Source organism: Corvus cornix, chromosome 1 (genome assembly GCF_000738735.6).
Source record: "Corvus cornix cornix isolate S_Up_H32 chromosome 1, ASM73873v5, whole genome shotgun sequence".
Taxonomy (NCBI): domain Eukaryota; kingdom Metazoa; phylum Chordata; class Aves; order Passeriformes; family Corvidae; genus Corvus; species Corvus cornix.
This window is the reverse complement of record NC_046332.1, coordinates 103,801,740-103,824,195: the sequence shown is the minus strand read 5'-3', so window position 1 is coordinate 103,824,195 and position 22,456 is coordinate 103,801,740. Positions and strand designations below refer to the sequence as shown.

Genomic DNA, 22,456 nt, shown 5'->3' with positions numbered 1-22,456 from the left:
TGGGAAAACAAGTTACCATAACCTCCCCTGCTTGCAAAGGTGACGTTACCTTATGGTTTTTTGGTATTTGCAGTCACTTTCGTCCCTCTCCTCTCACATTACCTACCAAGATTTATTAAAAAATAAAAGCCGTAGCATCAAATTGCAATTGCTACGCTTACAGTGATTTTTTTTCCAGAAAAATTTTTAAATAAACATAATTTCTTCCTATTTTTACAGCTACAAAATTAAACTGCACTCTGACTTCTTTTGATGCTTGTTACTGATAAAATATACAGTACTGATTTCACACTTAGGCTACATTTAAACTTTAACATCAGCTGACTGTAACATCTGTTCAACTCTGATCTGTATAAATCAACAACAGAAATTTCCACATTATGCATCTTCTGAAGTTTGTCTGCACTTCACCCTGGAGCTTTGTCCACACTCTGCCTACTTAAGAAAACTGTTGTTTCTCACACAAGAATTATAAATTACAACAAACACACATATGCCCACTGCACACATAAGCAATGAACGAGGTTCTGGCCTTTACCCGGTGTCATGTTTGATACAATCAGAATAATATCATTGTGATACCAGAATTGTATCTGCAATGTTTAACAGTATCTCTATTTGTGTTCATATTAGCCTTGAAAATATTCGTATTTTTCATGCTAACAGCAAGAACCAACCCCCCCTACCCCCAATACTCCCATTGCCCCCCATTCCCCAAATCAGTAAGATTACAGAAAATCACTGTCTAGGGTCAATGTCACCCAGTACAGATAATCTACATTCAAGCTAGCTGTCCAGATTCCCTTTATCATCAAATGCTGAGAAAGAGGCATGTGCAGGGGCAAATTCACCATATCCTAAGGTAGATCAGTCAGAACAGGCCAAGATGAATGAGCCAGTAACTGCTAATGCCATGTCTGCCACCCAAAAGGAGTTTAAATGAGAAACCTGAATGACATGTAGATATTTACACAGCAGATCTAAAGTTAGATCAGTTGAGTAAGACCCAAGTACTTGTCAGAAACTTTTGATGTGGGGTCTGCAGTGCAATTATTCTGGTAATAAATGATAAAGTGAAGCAAAATCCAGTATTTAGGAGCATGGCCCAATTCACCCAAAGAAATACCAAACTCACCCGAATTCAGGATTTAGACTGAAAGCATTTGACCCCTTTTAAAGCAATGATGTGTATTTTACATTTGCATATATATTCTCACTAAAGCTATGGAAAAAGTGCAGCCTTCAAGTACAGACATTCATACACTCATATCATGCATCCAGATTTGCAATTTTATCTTCAGACACTAATTTCTGGTTGGAAGTTTTGGTCACATGTGTAGTCAGTTCTTTATATCTGAAAGGCTAAAATATCTCCATCATTTAAAAACTTAGTTTCAAAGATATAATGCATTTCACTATTATAATATATATTTTTACACACACACACATATATATACACACACACACATATGAAAGAAGTTCTTCATGGCATTAGTTCTTTTTATGTATCTCTTAACATTTCAAATGGCATAGACCACAGATAAAGGCAGCGGCATTTCCATATCCCTTTTTCCTTTTGTCCAAACTTTGCAGACATCTTTTTTCTTTCAAATGTACTTAATTTCTAATTAGAATTTTTAGTGTGGTAATAAAAATGTCCCAAAGAATGCACTCTTTATGCAAACAAAATAAATTTCTAAACAATATTATGTCTGAACTGAATGGAAAAATGGATTATTTGTTGGTTCCATCAGCTGGTTACATACCTTCATCAGTCTGAACATAACTTTTATTTCCTACAGTAATCCATCACAGTGACATTTTATCCTAGAGTTAAACATGAAAGCTTTAATGAAACCATTCCACGGCTTTCAGCACGTTGCAGGCTTACTAAAATTAAGTGCCCAGCCAGACATCTTGTGCTATGGCTCCTTATGTGCAAGCCTTCAGTCTCAAGGACAACTGTGACACAAGTACAACTTTATTTACATGAGGAAATTTTGATGGTTAACTGGTTTATTGAATACAATCACCTTATAGATTTTCCAGTAACTCCACGAGTGATCAAACTGAGAACTCAAACATTTTTGCCCCCTCTTTTTTGAGGTTATACTGTACTGAGATCTTCACAAGAAATCAAACTAAAATTTATCAGTTTGTGAAGTATGTTTGTTTCTCCTTAGCTAGAACAAATTATCTGAGGTCACTTTTCTGCACTGTAGAACACTGGGATGATTACTTCTTAACTTTGAAAAGTTCTAACAGGTTTAATTTCAATTAAGCCTATGAGAACAAATCGCAGAGAAATAATTTCAGAAACAATTTTTCCAAGTATACAAGAGTAAATCTATATGCTGCTGAGGATGAAGCACAATAAAGCATCATTGAGATAATCTATAGTTAAAATGATGGTGTATGACTTATGATTAAGCTTCATTACCTGCAGAGCAAGGGGCTTCCATCTCATATTTTTCAGTAAAGCTGGTGCTGAGGTAAGCATGCTCTGAGGTCGCTTTTTCAAAGTTAAGATAACACCACTCGGATCCTCTCGTAGTGCATTCACCAAATTTTTCAACTGCCACCCCACCTGGTAACCAGTAAAATCATTACAATAAAATTGAGGTACAGTATTCAATATGTAATGTTCCCTTTTTAAATAAGACTAGTAAATAACATAAAGGAGTGTATATATATATCATAAAGGAGATTAACTCTAGAAATGTCAAAACTTAATTATTGCATAAAAATCACATAAACTAAAATAATTCTTGTAATGCATTAAGATGTATATGCATAATTTCAGGTTTTAGAATTAATAAACTACTGTTACTTCACTGCAAATGCACAATTTAATCTCAAAGGGTTTTCAAACTTATCTCTGGTACACAGACTTTAGAGACTAGAAAGTTAAAAAGCCCTGGCTTCTGCATTCACAGTTCATTTCAAAACTGAGCATTTTGTACTTTGTGGTTACTATTTAAAGTCCACTAACCACATGTAGTATTACACTACTACTCCTAGCAGCTTATGCAAGCATAAACCAGTTCAGGAAAATCTTCTACTCTTCACATTGCTATAAAAATGAAGTCAGAATCACAAGGCCTTTTTTAAAATAGTGCTTCTTTCATGATGATTTCAGAAACAAATACAGTAAATCAATGACAGAAATGTAGTCCAGTCACTACGTCTTAGCCCAAAATAAAATTTTCCTAATTTAATTACAGCATTTTCAACTATTCTAAAATTAAAACCTTGATTAAAATGGAAAGCAATTAAATAAATTAATTAAATTAATTAAATAAATACAAGATTAAACTTTCCGAGTAATTTATTTTGCATTTTTGGAAAAAGTACTTCAAATATGAAAACATTGTAAGTCATGACAATGGTTTTAAGGCCTGATTACTTATATATAATGCCTGATTACAAGGTACCTATTGTGAAAAGCTTCAGGATATTAAAAGTATGCTTTTTCAAATTTGGCACCTAGACTGGTAGTACACAGAATCATACATCCCTTCAAAATCTTGGCCTGTAGACTCAGAAAGTGATTATTTCTGTAAGTTTCACAGCTTTTCTACCTCTTTTTACTCTGTCTTCCACCTGCCCCCCACAAAACAAACAAGTAAATTTTTCCTGATGTACAAAGGATCACAGTTATGAATATTTTCCTTCTTCCACAACTTCTACAAAAACATTGTCAAGAAGAAAATTACCCAGCTGAGAAGTGGAAAAATAAAAATCTAGAACTCTGAAGTGATAAGGTTACTTTATGTCATATCAATACATTTGAAAAATCAAATTGGCAGTGTGAAAAAAGAGCACAGATGTTCCTTATCATTGGTACAGTGCAATACGACACAAACATATTTTTTACCTATGCTGAAGCAAGATAATCACATGTAAGTTGTTGCTACTTACTTTGTACCTTATTCCCTATTACACCAAACCTCACTTTGTTTAGTATCACTTATTTTAAGAACTGCTTCTCCTATACAAGCATGCCACTTAAGCCAACACTAATCTTACCAACAACCCTGAATCACAAACATGGCTCATATCTCATCACCCTTTCTTCAGCTCCAGTGAACCCACCCGTCCTGTTTCCACCACGGCAAAGCCCATTATATCCAGGATGCAATTCCACAGTAAGATTATTGTATGCAAAGAAAAAGGGTATTGATAACATGCATCTTTACAGAATATTTTTCAGCTTTCACAGAAGACTATCAAGCATGCTGAAATCCTTATTTTCAGCCCCATGTACTAGGCATATGGCTACTATACTTCGAATAAAATGAAACATTAACTCAACCAACTCCAGCCCAATTCCCACATCCCACTGAAGTCTCCATTGCGTTTCAACAGCATTTAAACAAAAGATCTTCAAGTCCAAGCTTTGTGTGTAAGGACATTATGATTTTATAAAAAACTACCTTGCTACTTACAATACCGTTTTCTTACTTTTAGAGCCTTCCACCACTGCTTAGGAGCAGTAAGTTCCCCATGGTTACATAGTGTCACTGTGGGCATATGCGAGGTTTCATTTGCTGTCCAAAAGAAGGAATTAATGGCCTACAGTTCATGTAAGCTATCTCTGTACCTAAGCTACTGTACACTGTAATTCCCTAATGCAATGACTGAAGAGGGATTCCTGGAGCAGAATCCTTCTGCTGAATAAAGCAGCACAGAGAACCTTGATGAGAATATGATTTGACCTCAGTTATGGAGTCAGGATGTAAAGTTCTTCCCATTTAAGTTGGTAGGACGCTGCATGTGAAAAATGTGCTTTAAAGCCATCTGTTTCTCACTGAAATAGCCAGAGGAATATAAATAAAACTGGGGCTTCTAGGTTATGCTAGCATTTAAAAAATTATTTTGAATGCACTTTCATACTTTGCAGAGATAAACTGTCTCATGTATTTGAAATATGCCTTACATTGCAATAAATGGGAGATTATCTAGTCTCTTTATGAGAGTTAGGGGGATTAAAGAAAAAAATCACTTCAAAGCACAAAATCTGATGTATTTAATTTAGAAGCTCATGAATAAAAACAGTTTAACTTAATTTTTCACAGTGAAATTCTGAGTTTACTATAAATTTCAAATGAGGTTCATCCTCTGCTTTTATCTAGTTCCCTAACAAAAGTTTTCTGGCTGTTGAGACGGGCCTTGATGGCTTCTCATAATATGAAAAAGAAGTACTAAACTGGCCTAAGAGGAACAAGTCACATAAGAGGCAGTCAACAACCAATTGAAGGAAATCGATGTCCACGTAGGAGGCCTGTTTTTCAGTTCCAACATAGTTCAGATCCTCTCAAAATTCACTGTGGCACAGAAAAATTTATTTGAGGAGGTCAGGCTGGAAGGAGGAAAAAGCAGTGACTGTATCTGGAACTGGAAACTCTTTTTCAGAAATCCACTTCAGTGACATGTAACCTACCCTTTAAATATGATTTGATTTTATTCTCTCTAACATCTCCTTTTTCATTACCACAGTTAGCAATTTGCAATTTCTAATCATCAAGTTTTTTGGGCAAAATTTTCAAAATTCCTATCATATCCTTAATCCTGCCCATGTACTGCAAAACAAGGACAATAATAAGAAAGTTTCGACACTGGTTTGAAAATTCAATATATATGTAAGAGAACTGTATTAGCAGACAACTTTACTTACAGTAAAATAACCTGAGCAATTTATTTTGAAAACAGAGCACCATGCTGACCAGGTGCCCATTTTTAAGAGCCAAGGAAGTTACTATTGCCTGCTTTAAAATAAATTTACATTGTTGAACTAGTGACATCTAGAAACAGCAGCCAGGAGAAGAGTCTTTGATGGCAGCCTAAGCCCAGTGCTGGCTTTCACTGCCCATGCCTGAATCCCTGCTGGCTGCCTGTGCAGCTCGTGGCCACATGCAGGTAGGGACCAGGGCAGCCACTGGCGCCCTTAGGGGCTGTGATAAGCTGGTTTTGCCAAGATGACAGCACCTCTGCTGCAGGAGTCTACCAGGTAAAGGAGGTACAGAAGGGGTAACCCACATCTAAGGAGCGATGGCCCAAGGCCAGATCAACCTTGCTGCTGGGGTGGCATGGGCAGAGGCACCACGCTCCCAAAGGGGAGGGCAACAGTGTGCAGAGACACAGGCCTGCACACAGGTGCCTACAGCATCAGCATCAGGCCACCTCCACGTTTCTCATTCATTCCACCACTACATGCCCAGAGACTGTGGCCAGGCTGGGAAGCCTCACCGGAGTGCTCCAGAGTCACTCAGGGACACCCAGGTTGCTTCAGCAGGGTAAGACTGGCACACGGGAGCCCTGCACAGCCCTAACACATCCTCCTCCTCTCCTTGCCAAGCACCCACTAGCCCAAATTGCAGGAAGCTTTAGCAAAGGATGCTGTTAGAGGTCCCCATCTACCACCTGGAAAAAGAACATGCCTCCGAGCAAGCTGAGATCTATTTTAAAAGATCTCTCTGTTTCCTTGGCTTTCAGCAAGTGCATCTGGATGACAATATTACAACAGCCTGAAATTAAACTTTTATTTTGAATTCCTATTCTAAATTGTCAAGAATTCAACTTTCATATATTTAAAAGTTGCTCTTATATAGTTACTTTTTTCCCCAGATGAATCTACTGCTGCCCTTATGACAAGGCTAGAAGATTGGCAATAATCTTCCTTTTTCCTTAAAGTAAGCATGACCATTCACTGACTCTTTTTTTACACAGCTGCACTCAAGACAGTATTCCCATGCTCCTGTGCTCATTCATGAGTACTGCTGTATGTTATGATCCAGAAAGGAGATCTGTAAAGTATTAACATGCAGGCAGCACAAATACAATTGGATGGACTTACGCCAATTATTTTTAGGATGCTATGAAATAACTTTCACTCTGAAAAATCTAGGACTTGTATCCCCAGAGAACAGCTACATCATTTAAAAGCAGTGTGCAAACCCAATACACAGTGACACTACATCATCAAGAGGATGGAATAACAGTCAAATGGTAAACAGAACAGAGTCCATATTTTTACAGGCCTAATTCTATTCAAAGGGTGACCAGAGCCCCCTGAAAGTTAATGAAAGCTTTCTGCATCCATGAAAAGAAAAATGTGGGGTTTTTTTGCATTACTTTAATTATTTCCTGACCCGCAGATTTGTAAAAGTAGTAACATTGTCATGGTTTAGCATAGTTAAAGAGGGCTCCAGCCACAGAAGTGATTTTTTGCAAGGAGGTGCTTACAGCTTCGTCTAGACGCAATAGAACCAATCAACTGGCTAGTTTGAATACTGGCAACTTTTTAAAGCCACTTAGAAAGCTTGACACGCCTCTGTGATCCACATTTAAGAATGGACAAACCCCAGGAAAGCTCTCCCTTGCTTCTGGCTTTTGGACAGGAATCTTGGGGGGGGGGGGCTGTAGGTGGCCCAGTGGGACTGGGCCGGGCCCTGCTCGGCCCGAGCCGGCCGGGACACAGCCATCCTGGAGCCGTGCGGCCCTGTTCCACCCACAGCCCTGCTCCATGCAGGCCGCCTGTGGCATGGCCAGGCCAGGCTCCCCCCCTCCAGTGCAGCCAAAATTCATCTGAGGCGGCCGACTGGCAAAGCTCATGTGACCAACAGTGAGAGGCGAATTCAGCTGTGGGGTCTGGGTGAGATTAACCCTTTTAATGCTGTAAGATTCTCCAGAAGAGATGAAACCTGCAGACATCAATCCTCGCCTGAGTTAAAGGAAAGGGAAAGGTGAAGGCACGTGAAGAAAACACCATAAAGACACCAAAGTCAGTGATGAAGGAAGAGCTGAAACCCCGAGAGAGGAGAAAGAGGAGATGCTTCAAACATAGAAGCTGAAATTCTGTTGTAAAGCTATGGTGATGGACTGTGATACATCAGAGTACCTGTTGTAATTTCATGAAGCATGGGGGGTGGAGCATTCAAACTGCGATTGTGAGCAAAGGTACCTGTGCTGAAACAAGCAAATGACTGTAATTGTGAGCAAAAGTACCTGTGCTGAAACAAGCAACTGTTGAAGTAGCTGTGATTTGATGAGAAGCTTGAACAGAGAGAGATGAAAGTGATGAAGACCTTTGCTCCCAGGGGAGGAGGAGGGCCTCTATTCCTGGAGATGAAGATGCTTCCAGAGATAGGTGAAGAGAACCTTTGCTTCTGAACAGCTCAACCTTAAAATGGTACCCCATTAGCTCAAGATTGGACCCTCGAAAGCAGTTGTGGGGAAAGCTGTAAGTCGAGGGAAGGGACTTTCATATGCGAGCAGAGAACCAACCCAGCCGGCTGTCTTGCTGTGACACTGAAGCCATGAGAGAACTGTGTCTTGTGGAGATGTCTCTGTAGCATGAGCAAGAGAGACTCCTCTCCCTAAGTGAACTGGAAAAGATTATTATAGAGGTGGTAAACTGACTGGAAAAAATCTCAAGGGTTGTCTTTTTACATGGTCAGTGGGAGAAGGGAGGAAGGTGGGGGGAGGAAAAGTGTTCTGCAGGTTTAGTCTGACTTTTTTTTCTTTCTTTTAGGTCTGTTAATAAACTTCTTTATATTCCTTTAAGTTTTGTGCCTGCTTTGTTTTCTAATTCTTATCACACAGACGGAAAATAAGTAAATAATGGATATTTTGAACCAAACCACTACAAATATCTTTACACTTTTGAAGGAAAAATAACACCTCACTGCTAAATATAACCTGCTAAGCCATTTCCTATTTTCTAACTAATCGAATTTGTAAAATCCACTCTAGTGTCTAATTTTAAAAAGTTAGTGGACTAGGAAGATAACCAAAATTCTTTTTCTTCCAATGTTGCCTGTAATTAGTTGCATGCACCCAGAGTGCTTTGACTTATCAACATTTCAGGCTTCAAGCTTTTACTCATTTTTCAGCTAAAAAAACCTGAACAATTTCTAGGAGGGAAAATGGGTTCACCTTAAGAAATGGGTGTTTTTATAAGAACTTCCATATTGAACACCATCTTCCATATCATGAAAAAAGAATAGTGCATAAGTGTGTAAGAAAAAAACACCAACGTTGCACTTCAAATAACTATCAAACATAGCATGCTGTTAAGCAACTCAGAATCTGACAAGAAAATCAACAGCATCATGCTGCTAAATTAACAGACTGATTTCCATGAACACTGGCCAGAAATGAGGATGGTCAGCTGGTAGCCCCATGAAACAAATGTTAGTAGCGAGTATCTTCTTCCCTTCCCCCAGCTGCAGATGCCTGAAAAGGCCAAAAATTAATGGAAAGACATAGGTCTTCTGTCTCCAGAAAATATGACTGGTGAGGAAACCACAAAAGGATGTTTACAGCATGGACTACCACAGAGATGAAAGCTGTATCTGTATGCGGTAGGTGAAGCAGTGTCAGGAGAACAGTAGACACCTCTTCAGGGATTTATCCAGGTTCTTAAGCTAGCATGGTAATAGCATCCACACTTGCATAATGGTTTTCTCCCAAGGAGGAGAGGTTAATAATATTGTGATTGCATAGGCTGCAATTCTAATTAAAGAGTATCTTGGCTGTATTATTTAAATCAATGCAATTTTAATTCAATGTTAAAAGTCAGTTCTGTGCATACTTAGAATGTCACTGATCACACTGCACTGTACCATAGACCAAAGTCACAACAACACAGTTTGTATTTGAAGTACATTGAAGAAAATCACACCTTTTACTTGAATAATTCCTGGTACTTCACTAAAACCTTTGCTTACTACCAGAAAATCATGAAACAAGTGATTTTTACATTAATTTTTGGCTATGTACACTAAAGATCACAATTAAGAGACTCTCCCAAGAATAAACTAAGTTAGGATCCAAACTGAGAGTTGAGTGCAGAAATCACTGCCTCTCATTAAGCTGCCCTAAACATATTTCCTTGCCAGAAAATGTATCTGACCCAGAGCTTAACTTCTGACTGATTTTACTACCTTGCTCCTTTTAAGTATTTGCACAGCGAAGCACCACCATAATTCAACAAACTTGACAGTATTAGTAATACGACCACAGAGCACCTTGGTATAGGAGGCAACTATTTGTATTTTTCATGGGGGAACTAAAATTTGCTTTATCCAGGAACACAGAATCAGTTCTGTATTGAAGCTTGGATACTGTTTAATAGCAATGCTTACCTTTCATTTTGTACTGATACAATCAACCTTCACCTCAGAGCTACCCCATTGTTTTGCTTTTGAGTCACTGCTAGCACAACATCCTAGAACAAATAAATGAGCATATTTGTTGGAAGAGCAAAGACTCCAACATCATGCGTTTGATGATATATTTTACAGACATAAATGTCAGTTACTAGGTACAATTTTCTGAGGAAAATGGGTCTCATTTCCCCATTTCAGAGTATGGCGCTGAAAAAACAGGGCTGATTCCAGTTCACTCAGATTTGGTGTGCCTCTGAAATTCGAAGCATTTTCCTTCACTTGGGTACCTGCAGTGACTGGCTGTCTCCAGTGTGGTAATTATAATGTATCTGTCTCTTCAAGCAGGAGTACAGATAACCAGAAAAGACAGGTCATGGCAATTTGGAAGGTTTTCAGAAACATGGATCTCAGCGTTATTTATCCTCAGAGGGACTAAACTCAATCTTCCAAATGCTAGGAAGGTGCCTCAAGCACCAAGATGTGCATAATTTCAGGTCAAAGGCCTTCCATGGGGGCAAAGCACTGTGCTGATGGGACTATGCCAATACAAACCCCAAGCATACAACAGACAAGAAACCATTAGGTCCTTGCAGCAGGATACAGGAACTGAGGGGTCTGGTCCCAATTCCCGGCGACCACTTTTCTTTTGTGTAATATAAATGCAATACAAACTAACACGTACTGCAGAGAATAGGGTCTGAGAGCCACATTGTGATGAGCAGGCCCTACCCCTTCTTCAGCAAGGGCACAGACATTAACCTCTTATGAACAAAGGTGCTGCCACCAGAGTCCTTGCTTGGCCTCATTTTCAAGACATTCCAGGGAATATAAGGAGAGCGTAGGGGTCTATCCATTTCAGCAGGGCTCCGGGTGAAGGACATTATCTCCCCCGCCTAAGAAGAGACATTTCAGCATCCTTGGGTGGCCTCAGGTGAGTGCTAAGAAAACTCAAGTGCTGATAAAAATCTAAGCAGGCACAGAGAGGTGGTGGCACAAGCTGGAGGTTCAGGCAGGATATAGGCAGACTGGGTCACACCCTGGTTTCTCACAGATTAAGCAGCAGTATGGACGTGGACAGCTTCCCCCTTCCTCAGGGGAGAGGAATAGCCAAATTCTCCACATTTCATACGGCATAAGGAATTTGCTCCTCAGGAGTGACCCTGCAGTATTAACCCCCAGCCACAACTGCCTTACAGGAACTCATTTTTGTGGCCCTATGCTTCATCTCACAATGGGAATTTGAGCTCTGTTTGTGTGCATTGCACAGTCTCGTATTTAAACTCCCCAAATGCTTGTCCTGGAATTAAAACAATCAATACATGTACACATACATGCATACACATATATAATTTTTTTTCAGATTAGGTTTACATTCTCACAACTTAATATTTTAGAATGATTCCAGTGAGTCAGTAATTCCAACAGTCTTTGACCTCCCCCCAGCTTTTCAGCATATAAATAAACTTCTTGAGATCCCCAGATGTCCTGCAGCTAAACAGTGCTGCTACCCTTGAAACAGATGTTTCTTGAGACTGAATTCATATAGTGAAAATAAATTAGCATGTGTACAAAGAAATTGTAAAAAAAAGAAAATCCTTAAGATTACTAATGACCAAGCAAACTGAAAGAAAAATCTAAATCCAAAATAAGCCTTTAAGTGAGCCACAAACTTATGCAGCATCACTTAGGGAAAGGAAGGACAGGGATATGGAATTAAAAGAAACTGTCATTAAAAAAGCAGTAATTATTTAGTCATGAGAGATGCTGGGGGTTTTTTTTTTTCATTTTACTGCTATTGAAATAATCAGCCATACACTATGTACTCTGTTCAGGCCATTGAGTTGTTTTAATCCAATATATTGAGTTGTTTTAAATAAAAATTTACACATTCAGAGTACATCTATTCAAACCATAGAATTTCCCTTGCTTTAATTTTTCCTCGCATGTGACACAGCATTAATTTGCTTTTCTTACTGTTTTGATCTATTTTTACAACAGCTATCACTGTTCCATACTTCCTCACGAGTTACCTCATAATTTCACCAGAATAAGACAACAGATTATGCACCAGAAGATTGGGCTAGAACCTGAAGATCAGCTGTGTCATGTACACAGCTACTACCTGCATAAAGCACAGAAGTATTCAAAATTATTCCATCCTAACTCATATGTAGTCCAGGCTGTGCACAGCAGTAATGTCAGTTGTGTTAATATGCACAACTTTGAAGACATCCCTCCTTAAGCTTTCATCATCTTTTCTACAGTGTACTTCAATTTTCAGCAACCTCAGTTAAAAGGAAATTATTAGCAGCAGAATAATACCTGCCTTCCTTCCCAAATACACATACCTGAACTTACACTAACAATAAGCCTTTTTAACCTGTTCTTATGAGACAAAAAGAGTAATATAATCTGTATTCTGTTCTACAGGCATCAAACAATTTAACAACACAAAACTCTAATTCTACTTAATATCTGCTACCTGGCATAAAAAATATAATCTCATTATATATTCTGGAATAATCATTTTAACTGCAGAATTCACAGTATTCTCACTAGTGAGAGCATACTGTTAAAATTTTAATTTAAACTGCCTGCAAATACAAATTGTACCAAGATTTGCAGCCAGTAGCAACTACTGAGAATATGAAAATAATTTTTATCAGGAATATATGCAAAAACATTTTGGCAGCATATTGTCTTTCAATATTTATGTTGAAAATATTAATACCATTTACAGCACCAATTAGAGGATTTTTTTTCTATGGAAATGCTACCATGTGGGGGAAAAACAGCAAAACAGAAAAAACCCTCTAAAAAATCAAACCATTAAAATGCATCATCTTCCAGTGTTTTCTGTGCAGAAAGACAAATTTAACCATTAGGTCACAAAAATGCTCCACAGAATACTGCAGCAGTTTTTAGCAAATCCATCCTCAGGAGTTTAGTCCTAAGTATAGCTTGTGTAAAAATACCAGACTTGGATATGGACTCAGAAATGTGGCTACTGCCAGCAGTGACACTATGAAGGCCCACCCGTGACACTCAGAAAAAGTCAACTGGTGTCTGCAGAGGATTTCTAACTACAATTACACTGCTTTCAAAAGATACTTTGCTGCCTTAAAGTCAGCCCAGGTGTGTATTCCCAAACCGTATTTGTACAAAGCAGTCTGTGTCATCAACTACAAAAGAACTTATTTTCCCCAAAGAAAAAGAATATAAGAGCTCAACAGTCTCCTGAATGTTGTTCCTGTTTGTTTATATAATCACACAAGTAAAGTACCAGGGCTCAGTAACAGTAGAGTTGTCCATTCTGGGGTACAACCAGGACAGAAAAAATAATCTGGTTTTGAGTGAGCTGTAGTATGCAGTAAATGGCATTAGGTGACCAGGACCACAATCAGCTGGCAAGGAATACTTCTAGAAATACAGTGTATGGCTACTGAAGCCATGTCCCAGTCATACGAGACAATGAGCCTCTCTTGTTGCACCAGCCTCTTCTTGAAAGGACTTCCTGAAAGGACTCATACAGCAACATCAACCTTCCAGTGCTTGACTGTTCACAGCTCCATCCCTGCCCTACCAATCCCACAGATAGGTTTACCATGCCCAGCACATATTCTAGTGCACCGAACTGCAGCAGAGGGTTGGGATCAGGTGCTCTGGAACACAGATCCAAGAGCACACAGGATGTGGGATGCCAGTGCCCAGGTCACAGGACAAAATGTGCCATTCACAAAACCAGAGGCAGTAAGGAGTAGTTTCCACAACCATTTGTGACTTACAAGTGACACTGACAGTGTTCCCTTTCCATTCTTGGGCACAGTCAACCAGATTTAATGCTTTCAGCCATGACAAGCAGGTTGACTTTAAATTAAAGTAGAAAAACTGACGTAGTTTAGTTCTGTTATCATCTAGGAGGCAGGTAGCTGCTGAAAGACACCAGTGGCTTTCTGCTACAACTGGAATTCCACTGGAGCATGACACAGGTGTGCTTAAGTGTGAACATTTAATAAGGAAAATTATTTAAAGTTTGGCAGAAACATGAAGCAGCACGGGTTGGCCAAAGCTTACGCCGGTTTAACACAGATGTGATGACTTGTTTGTTAGCTGTTCTGTCCTGCCAGAGAGAGAAGTGCAACTGAATGCCCACACTGACACACCACACTATTTACATAAGAATGAGCCTGTGCTCATCAAAGTGGTGTGTGCTCCATACATCAAGCCCCAGGGATCAACAGAAAATCGATTCCATGGACGAAAGCATCCAGCACTTGTTCCCATGGGGAAATGAAAGATCATGCTCCCTCACACATTTCATTTCTGCAATATGACACTTCCCTGACATACGCAATACAAAATATTTCTGTGTGTATCTGCAAATCTATTTAAAAAAGATAACATAAATAACACCATATAATCTCAACCCAAATTCCATGGTAAAGGGAAATTTATAAAAATATTTTTTCTTTCAAAGGGATCATGACAACTCAGTTCTTTTCTCAGTACTACACAATACTTACGGAGATTGTAAAAACAGGATAGGGAATTATACTGGAATTTTGAGAGTGTGGTTGGAGGACAGACTACAATTGCCAAGAAGTATGGACCCCCTTCCCCTTGCAAACTACAAAGAGTTTAGGACAGAGCCCTACAGAACTGGGTCACTTCCGCAAAGACTTCCATGAACATTTCTGAATAGCCCTAAAAAGCTTTCAGATGTAAATCCCACCCACATTTAAAATTAAAATATTTGTGTTAACATTTACCAAACTTTTATAAACAGAGAAAACCCAAGGATTAGGAAATTACTAAAAGCATGATTTGGGAGCTGTTCCTCTATATCCTCTTCCATAAAAGCACATGCATGACAGCAACAGAAAGAAACTGAACATAAAGCTTATTTCCCTTGAACTTTTATGAGCTTGCTGCACTGTTTTTTTGTTCAAGTCAAGCATCATAAGAAAAATAAAAATACTGTTTTAAATAAGGATGTTGTTAATGGGAGTTGTGTAAGGTGTCAAACATCTAATATTTAAAGCTTGGACTGACCCTGCTGCCCTCTGCCTTATACTATTCCAGCCCACTTCCTCACTAAGCCTTTTTAGAAATACTGCCTCATTAAAAGCCAGGTTAACAAGGCCTTAAATCAAATACCTGTGCTCACAAAAGCCTAGCTGGATCTGAAACAGTGCAGAAAAAAACAAATAAACAAAAATATTTGCAACATCATTTTTCTACTTAGAGGTGTTTTGTTTTGTTTGGTTTTCCCTCAAAATAAGAGGCCATCTACTGCAAACTCCATTTTGGATACATACACTCCAGAGATTCATATGCACCCCAAGTTCAGTATTTCCCATGAGCTGGAATTTACCATCTCCCAGCAAATCCTAAGACATTCTGTGGAAGTTGAACTCTCCTCACTAATTGTACAGTGAAACTTAAAAATCTGTTCTCTTATTTTTCTAAACAAAGACTTAAGTTAGGATGAGTATCTAGAAAGGCATCACACTCTTAAGTGTATACCCTTCCAACAAAGCAAGGTATGATCTTGTAAATGTATAACATGCTTCAGAGGAATTTTAGCAAAATCCCCTCTAAGTTTTTGTACTGTAAATATAAAAAGAGTTCCTGCAAGTCAATTATGTGGACTCGGTTTGGCACACTGGAGTCTCCACAGTAAGAAACTTGCTGTATAAAAGCTAAGTGTTACCTACTACAAGATTCCAAAAAAACCATTCCAACTTATAGGTGTTAAATACATTAAACCTACCAGCTTCTACATGCAACAGATTGATAGTTGATCACAACCAACTATTTTTTTCCATCATCAATATTTACAAAAACTCTGATGAATTTTAGCCAACAAACACAAATTTTGGGAATCCACAAGTCTCTCACCTCATATCAAATGTGTATTCAATCTGTATGTCATCATACTTGTATTCCAAGTATATGGAATGTGCCAAATATGCCTCCAAAATAAAGAAACTATTACACAAGAACCGACTGTTAATCAAGAATACTGTATCATCCTGAGTCTGTACATCCCTGTTTTCTGCTTGGACTATTTTCTCTACTGTTTTATCACTGATGCAACCAGAAAGAGTACTGTGGAGAGGACTAATTCATTTAAGCAATAATATAGTCTCCTGCTGTTTCAGTTGGTTAAAAAAAGGACTATCTTGAGCCAAAATAGGCTCCTGAATTATATATGGGCACTAACATGAGAGCTGTGGTACAGTGCAAATTCTGAAATACCCAAGTGAGGAAGGTGTTTTTACCTGTTCGTTTACACTGGAAATATTTTAGACACACAGGCTTTTAGAGAAGATTAACAATGGAATTTTCAGGGACGTTTAGGAGAAGACATTGTCTAAATCCTTTGAATCTTAATAGAGGAGTCACAGAATCATTTGGGTTGGAAGAGACCTTAAAGATCACCTAGTGTCCAACATCCCCACAAAGCCCTCTCCAACCTGGCCTTGAACACTTCCAGGGATGGGGCATCTGCAGCTTCTCTGGGCAACTTTTTCCAGTCCCTTACAAGCCTCCCAGCAAAGAATTTATTCTAACATCTAATCTAAACTTGCCCTCTTTCAGTTTAAAGCTGGTCTATCAATAAAGACCCTTGTAAAAAGTCCCTCTCCAGCTCTCTTGTAGCCCCTTTAGGTACTGGGAGGTGCTACAAAGTCTCCTCAAAGCCTCTTCTCCAGTCTGAACAACCCCAGTTCTCTCAGCCTCTTCTTAAGGAGAGGTGTTCCAGCCCTAGGATCATCTTTGTGATCTCCTCTGGACTTGGTCCAACAGGTCCATGACCTACTCATGATGGAGGGAGTTATGACCCTTACTTACAGAGCGAAGTTATTTAAGAATAGATCTGTCCTGTAAGGCAAAACTGACACAGAAGATTCACATAGCTGTTTAACCTTAATGAACCACTATTTAAAGAACCATTTTCTGAACATTAACTTTTCATGATTTTAGGCCTAATCAATATTTTTTTATTTAAAAAATTTAGAAGATATTTACATTCCAAGCATCCTGCCAGCAACAAGTGGAATAATCCTGTTATGCATGTTTTCTATCAAATAGCAAACAATCAAAATAATCACTTGAAATTCTTTGATTTCACTGCCAAATGAAATACTATGAAGATTAAGCATCACTACAAGCAAAGGATGTCAATAGACAATTTAAAACTATTCGACACCCAGTATTAGGACACGCATAATGAAAATCAGTATAAATCACTTAACTATTCTCCTACCTTGTCATGCTGCTTATTTGAAAGCCAGTGGGCTTTCTGAAAAAGCAGCTTTTTCGTAGTTATTAAAATGTGATTCATGTAAAAAGTATTATCTAACAAGTTGGATTTTTAAACCAATTGTATGGAACTTCTCCTCCTTGTATTCGTATTTATTCTTTGAAATATAAAGTACAAAAGACAGACATTAACTTCAATTTGACAGAAAAAATACACAGAAATAACTGAAGAAAATTTTTAAAAAGAGGTTTAATTCTAAAAGAAATTAAAGATTTTTATATTTTTTTATATTTTGAGTCTCCATTTACAAGACATCACCTTAATAACAGCTACATGTGAATAATACTTCCCTACAGCTTTAGAATTAGATATCTAAAAAATTTAGTCAGTTATTTCTATGGTCAATACTAGTGATATAAGTCTGATGAGTTACATATGATATGTATGATAAGCAATAGGGAGCAAGCTGTCCTGTATTTGCAGCTGGTGAGTAGTATATCAAGTGTGAAAAAAACCCCAATAAACAGTATAAACAAAATGTAGTATCTTCAGAATTATTTATCTCCTAAGCAAGAGTCACTGTAAGGAATAATATGTCTTCCCAGAAAAACAAATTCCTAGAACTGGACAGTAAATTCCTCATGATAGGGGCTGGAATACAAAAGGATTTACTTAGACTCTTGTCAAATTCTGCAGAATATATACAAAAAATGAAATATTGGGGCTTTATAAATTGAAGAGTGAATGAAATGTACTTTTGCAAAGGTAACATGGGAGGTACTGCCACATTTCTAAGAAAATCCTAGTTGACTTTCACTTGGAAAATCAACACTAGAACACAAGAAAATTACTTGTATACATTGGATACAGTATCAATGATGACAACTATTTCAATTATATTGTTGATACAACAAAGTAAAGCATAGGTAAATGTGTGATTTAGTCTATTACTATACATATTCACTGCACCATATTAAACTCAGTTTGTCTTAGCTCCCTATGGTCCTTTTCCCTAGAAATACAATCAGTACTTTTTTCTGTGCCTCTGAAAATACTTCACTTATGCAAAAGCCAGGACATTCAACTCCTACATTAAAAATTCCATCCACCTAGGTAAGAAAGCTCATCTTAAGGCTAGTCAAAACATTACTGTTAGTGTTAGGGGTAAGAATCTGAACTTTCCACCAAATAAAAGCAGTGCATATGTGCTAAGAAAACTAGAATAAATACCTAGCCAACTGGAAATTTTCAAGTTGACAAGGCAACTTTACAGCACCATCAGAAATTGTTGGAGAAACTAGCTAGTGTAAGTACTGAATGTTTAATGATGTGCTTCTTCATATGTGTATATATTTTAATAGCCAAAATAATAATGTTCTAAAATGTTTTTCAAATTAAATTGATGTCATAAGCTCTCTTAGTGCAGAAAAACAGAGAAATTAGTCATCAACTGTATGTGAAAAGTAATCATGGAATACAACATGGGATAAAGAAGCTATATGGCCAACACAATATTGAAATTCACCCTGACCTGCTCAGATTTACCAAATTACATTGCATAGCTCAAATGATAGCTTCTCATCCATTAAGGTCCACATATGTACAGTATATTTGATTTCAAACTCAACTGGAGTGAAATAATAGTGAAATATTACCCTAATCTGTGCAGAGGAGCTGACATGATGTACAGTGGCCTAAAGCTGGAAGTGGAGCCCCGTGTGGAATGACAAAACACAACCTTTACAAACGACTGCCACACTAATAACAATGGAACATGGTATTTTCTTGTCTGTTAAAATGCTTGCAAGAACACATGTAACTAATACCATATATTGACTTTCACTACTCTCAAGAAACTTCATACTCTGGAAAAAGAATAGTTGCTTTCTATACTGACAGTCTGCTCTTTTGTCTTACAAAGCCCTACCTTAGAAAAGGTAAATTCATTTTAACAGTTCCCTAATCCTAAATAAAATCACCAGAAACTAACAAGTATCTGTTCCCACAAAGGGCAATTTGCAAGGTGTTATGATAGTCAAGAAAACTATCTGAAAGTTTTGTTACATTTTAAGTTTCCAAGTTTAAAAACCTGTCTTTAAATTAAGTCAATCACCGTAGGTATCCCTATGGGAATTTCACATGCTTGTCTTCTTAAAAAACACACTCTAACACTGTCCGGTACGTTTGGAAAGTACTAAGTTTTCCAGATTCCAGGAAGTATTCTTGATCTTAAACCCACCAGGGCACAGTATTATCAACTTCCTGCATCCCTTCGACCCAAAATTTCCATTACACTTAAACCAACTGTTTATTAACAGAGCATGGGTAAGTAGAAAACAGCCTAACAGATCTCCCAAGCCACAGCTATTTAGCCTAACTTGGTATCTCCTGTAATACTCAGATGATCAGGGTTTAGCTTAAAACTTCAGAACTGTGTGGTATCAAAAGAGAAAAGGAAAATGTAGATGTTAGAAGAAATAATGATTTATAAATACACATTTTTCTACACATTTCTTCTCTACACATGCTAATGTGCCACGACACCTCTATCTCCAATTGACACAGAACATAGTTATACATACCACAGTTTGGTGGTTAACTTGAATCACTTCATCCCCAGCATGGATTTTCTTGCACCGATCTGCAGGTGACTGAATTTAAAATAAAAGAGATGATCAAGAATACAGGTCTTACCGGTCATCATCTCTCTTTCAGCAGTATGATTGCTAAGCTGTGTAATTCAGGTTAGATTGATAATGACATTCTACTGTGAAATAAAGAATTAAAGAAATATTTAATAAATCAGTTTGTTCTTGTTGGAGAAAAATGATATGCACTATTCTACACAATAAAATCACATGTTAAGAAAGGTGTGAATTTATACGATAACCGAGTCCTAAGGATTTCTTTTGAATTTCATTCTGACAGAAGGATGCTTTAATCTGCCTGACACCTCTTAAGCCTCAAAAGTCAATCTTTGGCTGACTTTTGAACCTACCAAATCTAACTGGCAATTCCATATAAACAAACTTCGTAAAATTGTCTTTTTATTCTACAACATTTCAATATGTTGCAGAGAGCTTCAATAAATTACTGTTCTGCAAAGAGTACACAAGGAGAGTAGATTAGGTTAGGTACAACCTAGGAAGAGTGAGTACTTTAATGGTAACTTTTGTTTTGGAACATTATTAGGGTGAAAGAAATGCAACCATCATCAAAATCCTACAGTGATCACACTTTCAGAAAAGCAAAGTAGTTTGGTACTTTGCTTTTGCCTCAAAAAAAATCCTCAGTAACAACAAAAAAACCAAATAAAATAAAACCCGCAACAAAAAAACCCTCTTCCATAAAGTGAAAGCCCCCAAAATTTGCCCTTCTTCTCCCTTTACAGTAGACCAACTGTTTGCTGAGGGGAGTATCTGTAAGTTTAAAGGAAAACAAATTCTTTCCGTTTTTCAGAGAGTCACACTTTAATTTTTCTCGCAATACTGTGGCTGCCAGGAGGCACTTAATTGACTCCACAGTAGAAGGTGAGACTGACAGTTTCAAAAAAAACGCAAATGAAGTATGTTGCTCAGGAGCAGGTTTCATAAAAAAAACTGCTACAAATTTTATGTAAAGGAGTGAAATGAAATCAATTTCCAGGTGAGATAACAGGTCATCTAAAGAAAGTGCTCCAGGCCTGAAATGTGGACCTTTTGTAATAACCTATGCACTACATCCCTATTCAAAACACATCCCCCCATAGCTAGGCCATGACTTTCTAGTTCAATTCACATAATTCTTGGCCTTAGTTAAGGATAGTGTTCAAATTAAAGATATCCAAGAGACGTGAGAGACTGAAAGAAAGGTCACTCATGACTCAGTCCTAGCAGACATTGCACAGAACATCCCAAATCAAACTGGGCTAATAAGAATTTCATTTTACTTAATAAAGAACAGCAGCCTTGACTATTTAAGTAATAAAGGTATTGGTTGAGTGACTTGGGGAAAAACTTTAACACTGGTGATTGTCCTAATAATCTGTCTTCTGTCTGCCATTTCACTCCTCATTCATACCTCTAAAATCTTTATAATCCTCCTACGAAATACAGCTCTTTTAGCTCAGATGTAAGTGAATCCTGTGTCATTACCCTTGAACTCTTTAGGATTTTATTATTATACACCCTTTGCTTTACAGTGTCTTCAGCATTCATAGCTTAAGTCTTGACAAAACAGGCATTCTGTGTAGCAGTTTGCCAAGCTATTAAAATAGGGTCTGAGAATCTTCAAACTGGAAAAGCCTATATTAAAAAAGCCTCACTGCAATCAAACACAAGGTGAGGTAAAAATCCTTTATAAAGAAATGTCAAGGCTGTGGTCTTATGAAGGGGTTATAACTCCTGTTCCTTATTGTCTTTTCCTCTCCAGTAAAAAACAGACCTTGCTGTAAAATAGTACCTTTTATCATGCCTATTTAAGGAAAACAGAGGAGAATTGATAAGGTCTTCCTTTTTTAGATGTATATGCTGATCATTAAGCACAGAATCCACTCATGAAGTCCTACTAGGAGTAACAAAGTGTGCCACACCACAACTGTATCTTCATCAGCTGGTAATTCGGTTCAACAGGGAGTTGAAGAGATGCAAGCACCTGTCACTGAAGCTCACACATCAATAATTAAAAGCTATTCAGAATCTGCTTAGGATTTATTCTTTAGAAAAAATTTATTTTTGTCCTTTAGGCTAATTGTTGTCTTTTTCCCCTGGTATACCCACACTGTCTGAAAGTCCAGTTAAGAGCCCCCGCAGGACAACTGCTGCATGCCCACAGTGGAGATTTTGGTGTTATTTCTTCTGAAAAGTCTCTTTTCCCTGCGATCTAAGGGTACCCTGACCCTGCAAAGCCAACCAGATCGCAGTAACTGGTGACTCTGGGAGCACCCCCCCCTTCAAAGCCACATTCCTGCTGGAGAGGCGCTGCATGCTATTACTTTAGAAAAATGCTCTTTTTTATTGGAAAACCAAAGGACAAAATT

General features: G+C 37.9%; 1 protein-coding gene across 10 annotated transcripts in view; it reads right to left on the bottom strand.

The window, feature by feature from the left end:
* CNKSR2 (connector enhancer of kinase suppressor of Ras 2) overlaps nt 1–22,456 on the bottom strand; it is a 208,532-nt gene that overhangs the window by 93,084 nt on the left and 92,992 nt on the right. For 5 of the 10 annotated variants that reach the window (XM_039551421.1, XM_039551425.1, XM_039551456.1 and 2 more), the window contains exons 8-9: nt 20,022–20,090; nt 2,441–2,587 (exon numbers count right to left, since the gene is read on the bottom strand). The exons of 2 other annotated variants lie outside the window; for them this stretch is intronic. In XM_039551421.1, coding sequence (XP_039407355.1) covers nt 2,441–2,587; nt 20,022–20,090 — 216 coding nt within the window. The remainder of the gene's footprint in view (nt 1–2,440; nt 2,588–20,021; nt 20,091–22,456) is intronic. 3 more of the 10 variants (XM_039551438.1, XM_039551428.1, XM_039551423.1) reach the window with 2 other exon arrangements.